Raw genomic sequence first — 18,278 nt, forward strand, 5'->3', positions numbered from 1 at the left:
TGGTGTAAACAAGGACATTCTTCACAGATGTCAACAGAATTACACTGGTATGAAAATGGTATGGGGGAGACTCAGCTCCAGGGAGGCTCTTGTGCTTCTGTTGACAGGTTATTGCTAGCTGAACCAAATAGCTCTTGGGTGACAGTGTGAGGACTGTTAGATTTTCTTGTCCTTTTTCACTGAAAGCAGCCTTTTCTTTTCTCAGGAGTAAAGATTTCCGATTTGTATTTGAACTACTTAAAGCAAGTTTTGTGTCTAAGTTCTTTCTTTTGTGTTATCTACTAAACCTTTTTTTTATGACTAGCAAGACAGTAGACAGGCTTATTTGAATTAATCCTTCGAGTTTCCTTTTAATTTTCATTTTAATTAAAAATTAATGGAAGTGATTAAATTTATCAGAGCTCACTTTCTGTCAACAAAGTTAGGACACGGAAACCACTAAGTAATGACTTCACTGTTTAGTAGTTCAATAGCAAAGGTTTAGGAATTAGATAAATAAATTAATTTCTGATAGTCAATCTGTGCTCAAACAGATAATTAAATAGAAAATAAAATAACAGATTTTATTTCTTTCTGTGTAACTTAAAGAATGAACTAGTGTAGTTTGTATTATTGTATTATTAAGCCACAAACACTCTTTGGGGAAATTCCACCAGGAATAAACCACAATATTGTCTAATGCTGGGCAAACTACTGAGGATTACGTACAGTATTTAACAAAAAGAATTATTTGCTGTGAAGCGCCTATGTGGTTTAGAGTTCAAGAGTCCTAATTTCTGACTAAAAGACTCATGATTAAAATTGCTGAAAGATAGGTAAGCAATATTTCTCATTATACGGTATCATACTGTAATAAATCACTTTGAGGATAAGCGAAGCAAATATAAACACTTGATAAAAACTGCACAAAAGTTGCTTCCTCTAAGCCTGCTGGGAAAAAAAAAAATCTAGAAGAGATGAAATATATCACGGGTTCAGGTAAATAAAACATGATAAAATTAGGGCAGCCAAAAGTCTGTAGTACAGCACTGGATAAACTTGAAGCCACTGTTCAGAATCCCACTGACAAAGGGAGTTTCCCATGAATAAGGGCTGCAAGTATGGTTTTTGAAGAAGGAAATTATTATAGCTGTGTCGTTCATTGTAATATGTCGTTCCACAAAGTGAAAAGCAGAGTAAAATGAAAGGAAAGAAGAAAGTAAATACAATTGAGCCAAAGTTTAGACTGCTCAAATACATGAAACTGTTGTTGGCCTCAGCATCTCAAAGATGTGGATTCCAAATTTCTTGGCAGCAGCTTATTCCTTTACATGTATGCCTGGATTTTTTATTGAATTATTCACCTAAAGGGTCACTTTAGGGAGGGGAAGTTCTTAAGGCAGATCTGGGAGGTTAAATTAGTGGGAAAGACCTTCAAAATCGTGCTGTTCTTAGGATTCCGATGATAAAACCTTACTCCAAAATGTTACAGAATTTAAATTCTTTGACTTATTTTCCCCCTTAAGCTAAAAATACTTTAGATTAGTATCTTCTTGCAGGTAGGATTTAAGTAAATTAATTAATTTTTGTTTTTAGGTTGATACTTTAGAAGGTGAAACACAGTTTACAGTGCTCTTGACCTTGCAGATCTGGAAGGTAGGATTGTTTAAACCTCATAATAAAAGATGATTCCTATCCAAAGATCTAACAAACAATATTTACACTGTATTAATTTTAAAAAGCACAAATTTCAGATGCTTTAAAAAAAAAGGAGATACACATTTCTGTGATTCCCCTGTTGAAGAAGGATTTCTAGAGGCTGAGACATCTGGCAAAGCTCATGCAGTGTTTAGCCTTCCTACTATATGCAAGTCAGAAAGAAAGGTAGGCAAAGCCTGCCTGCTGGAGCCTCCGCAAAGGCAACTATACAAAATGTTTTAATAGATCGTTCCCTTTTTCTCCATAGAAATTACAATGGACAGTAACAGTGAAGGCGGTCGGTCTCGGTCAGGTAGTGAGGGAAATATTTCACCTGTAGAAGAAGAAGCTTATTATCGCAGCATTGGTGGACACAAGAAATGGCCTCAGCAGCGTACCATGGCCTCTGAATATAGATACGGTATGCCGAACATTATTCCTCCTTTCTGACAGACACATTTTAGAGCTGCGTGTTAACAAGTGTGGTTTCTGTATGACAACATTGCATGCAATGCAGAATGCCAGGGGAACTAGCTCTTAAGTCCTGTCTGCTCTCAGGTAAGTTCCTCCAGCTCGGCTATAAGGGACAAACAGCCCTTAGTCCTCTGTCCTGAATCTGCTGTGCAGCCACCTTTCCATACTCGACTGAGTCCAAGCACTCTGCATGGCATGAACCTCTGTGAAGCTATGCTGCTACTAACGCCAGTCAGTATTTACTGTATACACCTGAACAACCATTCATCACAACGACCACATTTCCACTTGATTCATACAGACTGGACAGGGACAAGCAGTAGCTGGTATATCACAGCCCAACATCCTATAATAGGAAGCAATTCCCAACCATTATTCTGATTTATGGCTCGGGCTAAATGAAGATTTGGGGTCTCATCAATGACCACACAGGGCTCTGGCTGTGTCACTTGGCGAAGACAAAAATTATTCTTATTTTTAGGAACAATTACATCACAATGACAAACCCATATTACATGGGTAAGGCAATTATACCCACTACTGATAGTATTTGTTGCTTCATCAACATAGAAATCATTACATGATCAACAACTCAGTTTTCATAGTTCATAACACAGTAAACTGAAGTGTCTAACAACCCATAAAAGCAGCCCAGGCCATATACAGAGCTAAGAAACACATTAGGGTTTTGTTGATATCTGAAATGAAACAAAAGGGGCCCTGGAAGTTTAGGTAAATCATAACTTAATGTTGAGTTTCACAGCAAACACATCTGACTGACTTACAGCCAGATCACCAGTTTGTGAGTATCAGTGTATAACCAGTGAATTGAGCGCAACTGCGGTTGCAACTACGCGTCAGCTGGGAATCTGGCTGGCTGCATCCAAAGACTGAAGTTTTACATACACAAATATATGTGTGTATATGTGTATGATACATGTATATACTCTTGAAAGAATAAGCTAAGTGGCTAATGAGCTGATCAAGAGATTATTTGCTTTCTGGTTCACTGAAGCAAACATGACTGTTCTGAGTCAGATTGTTACAGGCCAATGCTTTTAACAGAGACCCATTTGGCCACAGTTCATGTTTGCACCTAACTCCCATGGACTGCAGTTGGGAGTTAGATGCAAAAGTCAATATCTTTAATTTAAGAAACAAAATAAAACAACCCTTAACCCACTTGTTTTACATTGCCTGGTGGGCCCGAGTGTGAACCACAGAACGAGCACAACCTGGCTGCGGGAGGAGACCAGAACGGAGAAGGATCCCATCCTTTGTGTCCCATTGCTTTCTGTCCCCCATGTGCCCTTCTCCCACAATTCCTTTCTGTGCTTTGTGCCTGCCTAAAGCTTCTTGGCTGGAATTCTTCCCTGCCCTTTTGCTGTTCTGCATTTTTTCCCTACTCACATTCTTTCTTGTGCTCTGGACCCAAGAGTTAGTAGCTGTTCCCTTAAAGTTGTGACCCTCGGAAAAAATTTTTTCTGCTAGTTTAAAAATATCAAATGTTGAATAAAATGCATCTGATGAAGTGGCAAAAAGAGGATTTTTTTTTTTCTAAAATGTTCCATATTGAATGTTCAAACTATTACCAAAAATGGGAGTTTTTAATTTGTAAGAAGTGATTACAGTAAAAATTGTATTAATATGAAAATTGTTTGGAAAAAAATTTTATGTCGTTGAACTACATTTTCATCATAATTCATAACATCACTTTCTCAATTTGTTCATTGTGAAGGATATTGTAAACTGGATGATAAGTGTTGATTCAGCAAAGAACAAAAGTATGTGACTCCCGCTGAAGTCAGCGGGACTTGCACAATAAACCAAGTTTTTCAGGAGTGGCTTGCGATTATGAGCGCTTTATTTTTGGGGATTTAAACTTCATGTGTCTTGAAAGAGTTTAATTTTGAGGAAAGCACTGCCACATGCTCTTTCAAAACAAAATTAAAAGCCTTTGAAACCCGTTGATCAAAACGCTCATTGTTAGCCATTTTGGCCCAACTTTCTAACTCAGTTTTACTGAAGTCCATCCTTAAGCACCCTGTTGAATCATGGACTAAACGCATTCTCCAGGTGTTTTGAAAAGTCTGAAAGATATGTGAGACGAAATGTCAGTTCTCCTGTTTTATGTCCTGAAGGATTTGGTCCCCTGCAGTGGGCAGAGTTCAGCGTAGTGTCAAGTGCTGTGATAGTCACGGGTGATCTTGATCTTTCCTAATGAGCTTGTGGTTAAATGCAGACATAGCTAACCATTTCTGCTGGATTTTAACACATCTCGTTTAGAGTTTGGGTTGGTTTGGGGCACTGCTGACTATGTTAACTATTGACCGTGTTTCAACAAAGTCATAGGCAGCGTAGTTCCAACCCCGGCATAGCAAGTACTGCTGAAATATATTTCTTCTTGCCTGTCTGGAGAGAAGAGGTTACAGCCATATTTTAAACCTGGTACCTAAAACACAGTATGTCAATACAGCTGGGATGTGCTTTCTTGTGTCCATGAAGAGCAGAAGCAGCTGTGCTGGAGAACAGGTGGATCCAAAGCATGGTTACTTTTGCAGTAATGATAAAGGCTTTCAGACTCATCATTATGTCACTCTTAACATGCTTCATTAATTTATGACAAACTAGTAAATCTGAGCAAAATTGCTTTCTTACCTGAGCTGTATTCACATGTGTAAATGTCAGTGTGGTGCAGGAGATCAACACTGCACTCAGTGCACGCAGATTGCATACGCTTTCTAAAAAAATAACAACTTGCTAGTTAAAAAAAAAACACACACCAAGCTTAATAGGACATGCGTTAAGTTAATGGGTTTTTTTTCACTGAAATGCCAAACATTTTCCAAGTTTTAACTGGAGTAGTTGAAAGATGAGGCCTACTTGTATCACTGAATTGTTCTTTTCTGCATTTACTTTCATAGATGGCTATGGTGGTCATGACCATCTTTCTCCAGATATTTATGAAGAATCAGAAACAGATCCTGGCGCAGAAGATGTTTCTACTCGAATATTTGTTGCTCTCTTTGACTACGATCCACTGACAATGTCCCCAAATCCTGATGCTGCAGAAGAAGAGCTGCCATTTAAAGAAGGACAGATCATTAAGGTGGGATCTAAAAACAAAGGAAACCAAGGACCCAGTTTTATAAACAGGATCTCCTTTGTTCCCTGTGGAGAAAGCAGTCTGGGTGACTAGAGTCTAAGGGTTTTTTCCTCCAGATGTTCAGGCTGTAAATCTCACTGGATCTGGAAGCTAATATCTAGTGCTAACGGCTGAAAAATAATTAGGCAACGGGCAAAAATCTCAAAGTTGCTATGGGTAGTTAGAGCCAGACTCAGAGATTTAGGTGCTAAGACCAAAATTATGACTCTGAAGCCCCCAGTGTCTGTTGCCACAAACCCTGCAGGAAAAACTCCTTCAGAGAGGGTGTCTTTCCTGCAAAGGTACCACAAAATTGCTCAGTGTTGTACCTTCATACGTACCAGAGCTGCTGTATTTTTTTTAAACGCTGAGCACTCCTAGCTAGCATACACTTAATATTAATTAAAGTCTAGAAGTTAGGTATTTCTCTTCCAGAGCCATCCTCTTCTGAAACTGGGAAAAACCACTCCCTTTTCTGTTTGGTGTAAAGTACACAAATGGGCATTAAACAGGGTGCAGAAGAGAAATTTGCCCTTGTTGAAACAAGGTGAAGGTGAGAGGGACAGCATTAGGCTCTGACAGTGTTTTTAGCCAGCCCTCTAGCCCAGCTTGCCTCGACGTGTGATTGCGCACCTGCAAGGCAAATTTGTTCAGTGTGCTGGTCTGTGTTTAAAAAGCTAGCAGATTTTTCTGCTGGATCAGCAAATGTAAGCATCTCCTTCCGCAGCCTCATATCTAATCGATCGGGTGTAAAATGGGCAAAAATGAGAGAAGCAGAAGGAACAGCTGCTGGTAGTCCAAGGGTAATTGAGATTTAAGTGTGATCTGAAATGGAACCTGAAAAAATACAGACTCAGTTGTTACCCTAACCATTCCAAAGATAAAATTGTAGCTTACGCTACTAAAATACTGACTGCCTTCCACTGTGCTGGGCTGAATCCTAACACAAATATCTGCATCCGAAATCACATTTTTTTTTAATGTTCAATATTTTGTTAGGTATTTTGCTTGCCTCCTTACATAAGCTTTATGCCTAAAACATGGAACTTGCTTAAGAGCTTATTTTTCTTTGCAAGGATGTTCATTTCACTTGGGTATTTTAATTCTTTCTTCACAAATATGTGCATGTTTGGCACTGAAAAGTATTAGAGACATCCCACATCAGATAGTTCTCTCAATTATGTTTATTTTATGTTTGGGACCGTGGCGATTTCTACATGATCTGCTCCTTTGAATTTCTTATCAAATTGTTGTGGAGATGGATTAGAATGCATTTTCAAAATACTTTTCGTACGTTACCTGGGCAGCAGGATGGTGGAGGGTCAGTTCCACCACGAGCTGTATGAAGTCTGCCCCGTGTGCATGTGTGGCGGTCACATGTGCTGTACTGTGTGCAGCAGTAGTGGTGCCAGGTAAGTCATGGACATATAGTGATTAAACACATTCCTGCTCTAGAAAGTTGATGCAATTCAATGGTCATTTTTAATGAACTTGTTTTGAACTAAAGAGATTGGAGTTTTTTCTTCATCTTTTAAAGAAAAGAAAGAAATCAATTAAGCCTAAACGAGGAGCAATCTAACCTCAGTCATCGGTTGAGCCTTAAGAACATCACAGATCATTGTACAGTCCTGGATCTAGGCCTTGGTATCGTTAGTAGCCTTTATGAATTGACTGCATTTTTAGAGCTTAAGAGAAATTTTGGATTTACCTGTACTCATTGATGAAAAATCATGCTCTTTTTATACCTTAATTCATGTTTTCTGGAAAGATAATAGCAGAGCCTAAGTGCATATGTCAAGTATATTAAGTATTAGGTAGGCATTTTTGATCATATGCAAGTTGTTTTATTCAAAATAAAACCACTTTGGCACAGTTTTGTAAATGCTTCATTTTGAATATTGTTCACCAAAAATGGTGCCATGTGAATAATTCCATAAACATTAGTGTAAAACATTAAGTATACTTTATACTTTTGACTCAGCACAGGGAGAAACTGATGACTTGAAACGGCATCTCTCACTTCTTGTGCGTTTCACTGCTAATCAAAAAAAGCCAAGATTCTGCTTATGTATTCAAAGTCATAATTCTAATTAACATACCAATTCCAGTTTTGTAACATGTCAGAGCAGTCAAAAACTAGTATAATTCCACATCCAAACTGTAGTCATCATCTATGCTTTAGTAACCATTTAGCCTGCATTAAAATTCCTAAATGCTGAAACCTTTCTTGACCAACATTATCACTCTTCAAATAACAGGTTTATGGGGACAAAGATGCTGATGGATTCTATCGTGGAGAAACTTGTACAAGAATTGGCCTTATCCCATGTAATATGGTCTCTGAGATCCAAGCAGATGATGAAGAGATGATGGATCAGCTTCTAAAACAAGGCTTTCTTCCTTTGAACACGCCAGTTGAGAAAATTGGTAAGGGAAAATATCTACACTTTACTTCTAACTTTTGGGTGCTATTAACTTGGCTGGATCCGCTTTGCCTTTCGTTTTTACTATGTGCAGATGCATCTAAATTTTACAGCAATTTACTACACCATGGGATACATTCTGTGTCAGTATCTGGATGACTTTATTCAACTACTTAATCTTGGTTACATCTTTTGCTGCAAATGAGGACTTGTATCTTCACCACTCCACTCATTACTTTCTTACTGTAAAAAAACGGGGTTTGTCACCTGAAAGATTTCTAGACACAGAACATGATCCCTGTGCTTTGGAGTGTGCTGTGCTGAGGTGCTTTGTGATATGCTCACTGCTGCAAAGCATAAAAAGCATCACTTATTTGTTGTTATTTTTACTCCTCTACATTTTCCTACTTTACCAATAACTTAAAGGGATGGTGGCAAAGGGTTATGTGTAATCTTATTTGGGATAGCACTACATACTATGAGATTTTATGGATATTGCAGTAACAAACCCTTTATAAAGCAGAGTTTGGCCAAACAATTCTGTTATGAACCATTTGTGTTACATCATTGTTTAATGTTGTACACAGAGACACAACGCAAGTATCTTAACTCAGATTTCTTTCTAAAAATAAATATAATGTAATTATCTCTATATATTTTGAAATTTTCTACATGATACAGAGGGTATAAAGGGCTGGAACTCGTTCAGCCCTGTTTAAATGTGAACTGTAAAAGTGGTTGCTAAAAAAACAAAGAAATATTCCACGCTTGTTTTCTTAGATTGAACGTTTCCAAAATCGTATTGGTAAATGTGAGACAAATTATTTTTTGTTGGTTTTTTTTTTGTTTGTTTTTGTTTTTTTTTTTAAGATATTGAGATATTTTTTAATCCTCCATTGTCCGTGAAAGGGAAGAATTATTTAAGTTCTTAAATGCTTAGCTGAGTTCTTAATTCAAACCTGTGTATTTATTTACTTATAAACAAATAACAAACCCTCCCGCCCACACGCACTTGCAAACCCCCCTGCCCATCTGCTCCTCTAGGTACCGCACATCCACCTGCACGTACATTCACAGGACCCAAACCTGGGGCAGGCTCACAGTGGGACCTGCGGGCGTGCCGGGAGAGGCCGGCTGCCTGCAGCCTTGCTCTGCACTAGTCATCGTTTTAGCTGGCTCTGCGCCGTTTGAAGCCTATTGGAACGAGATGCCCGACCTGCTTTAGGTACATCTGTAAACACAGCTGGGGGCCTGATGGCGTGAAGTGTCTAAATATATTGCTGTTTCTAGCAATGAGGTCGCTTATGGGTACAGAAAATATCTGCCTGAACAGCTACGCTTGAAACGTACTGCTTTAAGTCCTGCTCAGTGCTCTCAGTGCCTACCAAAGTCAGCAAGCTGTTGAAAGAGAACACTTGTGAAAATGAAACCACTAATCTACATAGTTCCCCATAATTTGAATATTTTGGCTGTCTAACAGTCATATTTTGCAAATATAATCGGATGTTTTTGTTGTGCTCAACTGGCAGTGTCTCCTGAAACAGCTGAGAAATCAGAAACTCTTTATCTTGGAAAGAGGGAGAGGCAATTTGTGACAGAAATGTTGCCCTGCCTTACATTTTTAAGCAATTTTTTTTCTTCTGGGATGTTTGAGCGAGCTGTTAGCAACCTACCCCCAGCAGTTCACCTTTAAATATTTTCGCACTTTAAAAGCATCATGTGTTTTCTCTTTAATATGGATTTAAATTGTTAGTCATTTAAAAACCAAAAACCAGCAAACGCTTTTACTAATGGATTTGGAAAGAATAGTTAGTTTGGCTTAGGTTTAAACTAAATACAAATTCTGAATAGCAGAGATCCACGTGCTCAGACCCTCGCTGTCACCGAGGCTGCCCATGTGGATTTTTAGCAGAAGCAGGCTCTAATTGCCAGTCTGTCTTGTATTGTTACTCATATTTTTAATGTCATATCAGACACTTTACATGCTGTGTTCATATGACTATATTTTTCTTAATCCTTTGCCCACATTAAATCCTTAAAAAATAGAACTTTGAACAGCTTCACATCTTTTCTTCTTTTATTTGTATGCATTCCTTTCCTGAAGTCAACTGTGACCGTTTCAAAGAGAGCACACGCTCTGTACACCGCAGATCCAGAAAGTCTAAAAGAGGTCTGTGCTAAGAACCAATCATTTGATTCAAGCTGTAAATTAGCTGAAATGATTTGAGCTGTCTAGATTTATTTTTTTATGCCTTTGAACTTTTGGAAACCAGAAGTTGGAAAATATTGTCACATTGCGTGTAGGGTCCTCTTTGGATTCTTTTCTTGGTCATAGAGGGGCCCTTGACCCTGAACAGTGGGCAGTGTCTTGCACCAGAGAAGTACTTCAAAGTGGCAAGTGCGACTCTGAGACAATCATTTAGGTATCGGTTGGTCCAGGCTTTGGGGAATCAGGGAGATTGGGTCCCGCATTTGTTAGAGTCCGTGCCCTCATTTCGGATCTCTCCTTGTGTTCTGTGTAAATCCCTTGCATTGGTAGCTGGGAAAATAACGCCAAACCACCCACCGCAAGAGTAAGTGATCTCCTCTGACTGACTGCTTCCGCGTCAGCTGTGGGCGACGCGACAGCTGTCAGTGCATGCCACACTCCCTATGTGCTCCTACATTAGCCAAACCTTTACTGTCCACCCTCCTGCCAGAACAACCATAGGGTGCCTCCTAACCCCAGGTTTCCTTTGTCACACTGCATAACGCTCATCAGACCTGCCCTCAATGCCTGTCTGTAAGTAGCACTAACAAGCATGTTTCTCTTGCTGCAGCAATCATCCGCAAGAATCATGCTAATATCATTCAAATTTAAAATGAAGCCCATTTTGGACTTCCCTGTAAATGTTTAATATCAATCACTAAACATTTCATGTGGTTCCTGGAAACTACAAATTTTACTCCTTTCCTTCTGTTCCCCACAAAGGAAACTTGTAAAATTAAAGAGTTCTCAAGAACGTGTTATTGTAGTCAGAGCCTCGCAAATATTGCAAACCACTTTCATGACGGGTAGCCTCTCTTGTCTTGGGTCAGCTGAGAGTGTCCGTTTCTCCTTCCAGTCACCCAGCAGAAAATTGAAGGATAATCCCAGGCACAAAGTACCTTGTCATTAGGAGCGGGGAAGGGACTAGAGAGTAAATGTGGAAGTTTGAATAAAATGGAACAAACATGGCTTTGTACACCCTGGTAACCTCCGATTCTTACAACCAAGAATGGCTGAAAATTTTGGAACGTTAGTTTTGCAGAATTGCTCAGAGGATTCAGTGGCTTAGCATAAAGAGGGCAAGCCAGTTGTTAGAAGATTATTGATGAAACGTACATGCTGTTTTGAAACCTTTATTTGTGTTAATAGGTTTGGTAATCTGTGACCTGTTGTCACTATGCTAGAGAAATGTGAACGTTGTTGCTGCACTGTTGTGAAAATGATGTGGGGAAAAGTTGCACCTTGCTTTGCTTTTCAAAATAACTTTGATAGCTCTCCTTCCCTTCCTCTTCTTGTGATCGGAACAGAAAGAAACAGACGGAGCGGCAGGCAACATCCCGTGTCTACAAGAAGGATGGTGGCGCTGTACGATTATGATCCAAGAGAAAGTTCTCCTAACGTTGATGTAGAGGTATTGACAAGACTGTTCAGTGTGTTTACCACTCACGGAGCCACAACGCAGCTGGTATTGACAAGCACCGCTCCACATGTACAGTCGATGTGGAAAAAAAAAACCAGTTCAGAATTTCAAACATTGCTCAAGTGTTTTTAGGCAGCTGTATATGATAGGCTTATGACTTTTGTACAAGCGGAGTTATGGTTCTTTTTCCAAAAAAAGCCAAGGAATATCCTTTATAGGATTTATTTAATAGGGCTCAATACATTGTATAGTCAGCTATGGACATACGTTGTGCAATATATGTGTATACCTGTGTAGTAACAAAAGTCTGTACGGCAAAAAGCATGGAGTTATGTAGGGAACGATTATTTTCCAATTACTGTTTTCAAATTTCCTTTGTATGTTTCCACATAAGAACATGATTATTTTTGAGAAGCATCCTAGCCCATGCCGACACCCAGTGACACGCTTTCCAATCCCTGTATCCTACAATTCCTCCAAAAGCCAACGCTCCTTCCCAACCCAGATGAAAACAATATAGCACAGTAGAGCAGCATTCATAAGACAACGTATTTCTGTCTCTTAATTGATGCACCTGAGCTTTTGTGAGTGTATGTCTTGCCTGTAATTTTTTTTTTTTTTTTTTTTTGTAACAGTGTGAGGATATCTTAAATATCAACTGAGCATTAGCTGGGTCTTCAGCTAAAAAACAGCTGACCTGTAGCTAGAGCGTCATCATGGGTTTATCTTCCATTTACCCACATGCAGTCTCCCACCTCTCCATATTTGTTATCATCAGCAACAATAGAATCACTTTTTACGTTGTCATTGATGTTACATGGTAAATCCCTCAGTCAAGATTTGATGCAGTTTTCCTTTATATATGCATCCTGGTAAGCATGTCAGGGCGCACTCAAGGCTCTGAAGAAATACTGCACACCTAGGACCTGTGTCAGTTATCCTTTAAAATGTTTTGGCTTTTTTTTTTTTAATTTGGTGAATTACTGAATAATTTGGAATTTTTTAAAGACGAAATTGAATTTCAAAACGTGGGACTTGATGCTTTAAAATGCAGCCAGAGTTGTCTTCTCTTTCTCACTGAACCAAATGTGGTTCTAAATTATAGTGTTTCAGAGTAGTTTGGGCAACAAATCAAAGAAATTGTACTGATACACTGCAAACATTTTATTTGTTCTCTCTCTTTCCCGTGGCCACAGGAAATTAAGTTAAAAAAAAAAAACACCAACCTAATTAAATTACATTGAAACCACAGGCAATTAAAAAGAGCCTGGTACGCTGTTTGCAGATCTGAGACTGGAGATGCCCGTTACGAGGCCTGGATTGAGCAGACCCCAGCACAGCTCCACAACTTGAGTTCAGGACTTTTTGTGTGTCAGGAAAAGCAGCCTCAGCTCTTCTTGGACCCGTGAGTCCTAGCGCTGAGCTCCGTCCATGGCATGGGCCTGAACCACATCCCGCCCCTACACCTTGCTCACCCCTCCCGGCAGGACTGACTCCGAGGGACCTTTAAAGCTGTGAAGTTCAAAGCTTCGAAGTGTGCTCGGGTTGTTCGAGGCTCCGCGCAGATAGAACTCATCAGGGTCTGGTTGCCCTCGGCTCCTTTGTCACAGGGAGGCCTGCAGGTGCCCAGGCCCTCGTGGGAGAGGTGCCAGATTTAGCAAGCCAAGAAAAAATAAAATAGAATAAATTTAAAAACCAAAAGCGGTTTTGCTCTCAAAGTTCAATTCGGTTTCACTAACTGTGTCTTTTAACATAAAGGAGAGGGAAAACATTAATGGATTTCCTGTTAATAAAGAGAATGTTACCCTTTGCCTAACAAAACACGCACTGTGATGTGCTCCTTCTTCTGCAGGCTGAGCTGACGTTCTGCACGGGGGACATCATTACTGTCTTTGGCGAAATCGATGAAGATGGGTTTTACTATGTAAGTTGGCTTCTGGTCACTTCAAACCGCTGCACACCGTTAGAGCCATCTTCGCAGGCAGGCATGATTAAATGACAGCCTGGGGGGAATGTCAGGTCACAACTCCAGCTCGATGCGTTGTGGGAACGGCTGTGATCCCAACTGAACAGCAACCTCCACTCAACTGGACGCGCTGTCGAGCTGGGGTTAGCGTTCCCGCTCCCGCCGGGCACCTGGGAAACCAAGGGCACAACCAGCCCCGTTAGCGAGCCGGGGCACGGACCTGCCCTCCCAGCTCCCTCAGCTGCAGGAGTTCCTACGACACGGAACAAGGGTCACTCTTGCCCCTCCAGCACAGGGTTTTAGGGGTTGTTGTTCATGCGGCTCAGAGCTGCCTCTGGCGTTTTATGAGTAACATTTGCCTCATTTAGTCTGCTGGAAAATGGCTATTTTGATCACACGTGTATCTATGCAAACGTGTGAATGATGTCCTCAGGAAACGTGGGACAAACACCTAGGTAGAGCCTGTCCCTAAGCTAAAGGGTTATTTGACCAAAATAAATCAATAAAATAGTTCAGTAATGTTTTAAGCACTAGTTAACTGATCATACTTTGTCATTACTTTACGAACAGTTTAATCATGGGAGACAATATTCCAGCATTGCTGGCCCAGCTGAACTGTCTTGGAGCCAACAGTAGCTGCCACTCTGCATCTGGAACTTGCATTTTCCATTTCCACAGCCTATCAGCCCCAGAAACCAGGCCCAGCTCCCTCTTTCAGATATGGTTTAGAAACCGAGACCCAAAGGAAGAATTTGGTCATCCCAGAGGTGCCTGTAGGTTGCGGAGCCTGGCAGTACACCCATCTATGCCACGGCAGCCCGAAGGTCCCAAGTCTAGACACGGTGTGGGAATTCAGTTCTCTACGGCGCATAGATGAAGGACACAGGGGTTCCTTTGCTCTCGGGGCCCACGTGACCTTAGGCGGGTATCTCCTCTTCCTCAGTGGCTTTGAAATAGTGGAAAGTCTTTCCTTACTTTCTTGGGAACTACATGGATTTTAGTTAAAACATTCATTGAAATTTCCACCGTACTGCAGGGTGAACTTAACGGACAAAAGGGGCTGGTTCCTTCCAACTTTCTTGAAGAAGTGCCTGATGATGTTGAAGTCTATCTCTCTGACGCACCCGCGCGATATGTTCATGATACACCGATGCGTACAAAAGCAAAAAGGGTAAGCAACCAACTAAGAAAAACTTAAGATTTTTATTTTCCATTCCATTCTGTCTCATATATAATTTAGACATTACTTTTAACATTTTAAATCCATTTGCCCATTTAAAATTAACTTGCAAAGAAAAGTGGCTTTCCTTGGCCTTCCACTAGCTCGTTACCTCTGTAAATGTAGAAACTCAATTTCCCATTTGATTGCAGTCATTACGGTACCTTCCGTTATAATTTGAGTTTAAGCAGCTTTTCCCCGGTGATGGTAGTTACCTCCTAATGCTTCTAAACTACTCGTACTACCTGCAGTACCTAGAGCAAAGCAAAAGTTCTTGTGGACGAAACACTGGTACAACATTCCCTTAAATACTAACTGCAGACGCAGCTGATTGAGTGCTCATCTTTTAACTCTTATGACTTCCTATTCCAACCAGCATTAGTTAATTGCCCAGAGACTTCTCTTTTATGAAAGACTAGTCATGTTTAGAGTATCTCATTTTTTGTTTTGTTTCATCACTGCAATACTTTTATATATTATATATTTTATATATATTTTTATTTCTTTGCTCATCTGCTTGGAAACAGAAGAAGAGTGTTCATTTCACACCTTAATAAGGCAATGTAGCCTTCACGTAAGTGAGCAACTGAAGATACCAATAGAGATCTCAATTAAAGCTACCTGGCTATCTAATGCAAGTCTTGAAACTTAATTGTGGGGGAAAAAAAAAAAAAAAAAAAAAAGAAATATGTCTCCAAAACCCGTGGCCACAGACTAGGCTGTATGCCTTTACTGTATCTAGTCAAGCCAATTTAGTTTTTTTTAGGAGACAAATCCTTTAAAAAGGAATCCTTAGAAATGAGCCAATCAGACCTGACTTAACGAAGGTCAACGTTTGGAACATATTTCTTCATGAGCTAAATGTTTCTGTTTATATAGCAAGGCGAGTTTGATGTCTAACTAACTACCCTACAAACAAAAGCTGCATATTGCATTGTTAGCCAACCTGGGATGTAAAAGTTCCAAGCTCCTGCTTCAAGAGAAAAGCACAACACCCCCAACCCTTAAAGAACACGCAAACAAAACGTAAGCCGATACGTGCAGTAGTTTACAAGGGTATAGTTGGTTTTGAAACTCATTACACTCAAATCTAGCTACAAATTGTCTGCCTTAAAATGTGTTTTCCATAATCGATTATACCCCAGTTTGCCTAAGACCAACTATTCAACAATTCTGAAACAATCCCTTCACATGGTACAATCTACTCGGGTGTTCCTAGAAAGTGCACGTTTGAACTCTCAGCAACCGTTTGGTTTACCAATGCAATGAGTCTCAGTGTGAAACATGCAGCTCTGGATGAATGCATTAGACGAAATATCTGGTATCTTCAGGTGTACGTTGGGGTGCTTTACTAAGCTGGTTTCTTTTCATTAGAATTAGACCTTGATTTAAAATCAAAGTAGGCTTGAAGCCCCTTTGCTTAACCCACTGTGGCACAAGAAGCCAGTAAACTGCTCATGTTTTAACCTGAACTACAAGATAACAGGGGCCCTACGGCATGGATTCTACTATGAAAATATCACCTTAATGGACAGTATCGCATTTTGCCGGCCGGGCACCGTAGTTAGGATACGCTGAGTATAAGTAGCTTTAGCATTTTCATTCAAGTGCTTTGACAACTGAAAAAAAATAAAATAAAATAGCTGTTTAAAATATTTAGGAATGCTGTCATCTAACTATCGTACAAGTATTCACCTTCATTCAGCAACCTCATAGCTGCAGCACACATCAAGCAGTCAGGGTCTTTAAGCTTTCTTTGATTGCAATTAAGGTTCATTTTAGCTTTTTTTTTTTCCTTTTTTAAATTTTTTTTTTTTTTAAGCCAGTGTGCCATCTTCTCAAATATGTACATAAAGTTTGGTAGCCAATTTTAAAGAAAAGGCATTTAAAGGACATTAAAAAATGAGTGATCATGTAGCATTTTAAGTAATTTCTTCTGAAAACACTTTAGCTTCTATAGATCGCTAACCTGCAGTAACTAACACATTTGTTTTTCTTAAATCTGTAGCTAAAACTATCCCTCTTCATTTTGGTACTATCAGAGTACTGAAATGCAAAACCAAAACCAGTTTTGTGGCTTTTGTGGCCAGAACTCTGGCAGAATGAGTGTATCCAACTCTTTCTTTAAAAAAAGTATAACCAAACCAGGGCTCTATTGGAACGTTTTCTGTTGTCTATAAATTTATTGTTTTTCCATGAGCCCATACGGCGTTTTAAGCCACAAAGAAAAAGGAATCAGCCCTTTTGTTTAAGTGGGTAATGGGACAAGTGATGTTACCGACTTTCTTGATGCTAATAGCTGTTAAGCTTTCAAACATTCAATAAATTATAACAATGTACCTAATAGGTTCCTCCTGAGAATACAGGTACATCACGGAGAGCACCATCCCCCACAGTTCATCTCCATTCTGGGTCACCTACGTCACCTATGGGTTCTGGTAGTCCCGGGAGAGGCAGGGATATGTCCTCGAAAAAGAAAAAGGGTCTGCTTTCCAAAGGCAAGAAACTGCTGAAAAAGCTTGGTGCAGTGAAATGATTCATGTACTCCTGGACAACTTGTAAAGCTTCCAGTCTGTGTAATTTTTTTTTTTTTTTTTTTAAACGTCAAAACTAGGGCTTTCATGACTATGCAGTACAACTTTACCAAACCTTTGCATTTTTACCTCTGACATCAATAATCATGTGAATTGCTTAATCAAAACAACAAGAGAAAAGGAAGGGCATTTGTTGTTGCAAATATTTTCTTCTTAAAAAAATATTTTTTTTGGTGGGATTAAGACCAGAAGAACATGGTTTTATTTGAAGTCAACTCAACACCTGCAACTCCATTGGATAATCTCAGCCTTTAGTCCCCTTTAACCATGAGTGGGGGGAAGAAAACTCTATTCATTGAGTCCTGGTTCAAAGAGATCCCCACCCTGTGTCTAATCTTTATCACCAACAAAAATGGTCTTGAAACTCCTAGTTTAATCAGCCTTGATGTTTTGCCTTATTAATGCACAATGATTTGTACTGTCTAATAAATATACAGCGTATACTTTGTATGTACTGTGTATTCCACTGTCTCCATCTTCCCTAAAACCGTTAATTGCAGATCAAGTACTATGTTACTGACTCCATTCAGTGTCTGATGTAACTCCTGGGAGTTTGAAAGTGCTGTGCAAAACGCTTTCTTTTTTTTTGTTTTTTTTGCTTCTTTTCTTTTTTTTTTTTTCCCCCCCACCCAACCCAAACCCCGTGTATTGGTTTCTTTCGTCAACATTTGCACTATCAGGTACAGTGTAAGTTATTCAGAGACTCACCCACTTTCAACCATGTCACATCCGGTTTTGGAGTTTCCTGGTTCACTGTTCTAAATCACCAGGAAAAAAAAAAAAAAAAAAAAAAAAAAGAAACCACAAAAACCTCCCCCACAGAAAATCCTTTACTCCCCAGCTTTTTTTCCTGTGGAGGTACAGCCCTAAGGTAACAGGCATTTTCATATGGCTGATGTCAGACTTCAGATAAAGTGCATGTCTAAAGTAAGGAGTGAAAAACTGTGTCACATACAGAAGCCGCAGCCGGTCAAGAGGCTGCAAGAGGCGATAATCAAATACCAACTGCAATATTGGCATCTCAAGAAAAACAATCTTACACAGTGATGGCAGTCATTGGCTGTTACTATTTTGTAATTCTTGTCCATTTGTAAATTGTTTTTACTGTTTAT

The 18,278-nt window shown here is 39.6% G+C and overlaps 1 protein-coding gene across 9 annotated transcripts in view; it reads left to right on the plus strand.

Moving 5' to 3' along the window:
- Positions 1–17,108, plus strand: part of RIMBP2 (RIMS binding protein 2) — a 146,686-nt gene extending 129,578 nt beyond the window's left edge. For 3 of the 9 annotated variants that reach the window (XM_009957252.2, XM_009957260.2, XM_009957268.2), the window contains 6 exons: positions 5,076–5,260; positions 7,555–7,723; positions 11,275–11,378; positions 13,240–13,311; positions 14,390–14,524; positions 15,100–15,126. In XM_009957252.2, coding sequence (XP_009955554.1) covers positions 5,076–5,260; positions 7,555–7,723; positions 11,275–11,378; positions 13,240–13,311; positions 14,390–14,524; positions 15,100–15,126 — 692 coding nt within the window. Of the gene's footprint in view, positions 1–1,945; positions 2,099–5,075; positions 5,261–7,554; positions 7,724–11,274; positions 11,379–13,239; positions 13,312–14,389; positions 14,525–15,099; positions 15,127–16,919 lie in introns of those variants that run through there. The other 6 variants (XM_086474077.1, XM_086474079.1, XM_086474076.1 and 3 more) reach the window with 4 other exon arrangements.
- Positions 17,109–18,278: the final 1,170 nt, after the last annotated feature.

The sequence above is a fragment of the Leptosomus discolor genome, chromosome 16, assembly GCF_034619465.1.
Source record: "Leptosomus discolor isolate bLepDis1 chromosome 16, bLepDis1.hap2, whole genome shotgun sequence".
Lineage (NCBI taxonomy): Eukaryota > Metazoa > Chordata > Aves > Leptosomiformes > Leptosomidae > Leptosomus > Leptosomus discolor.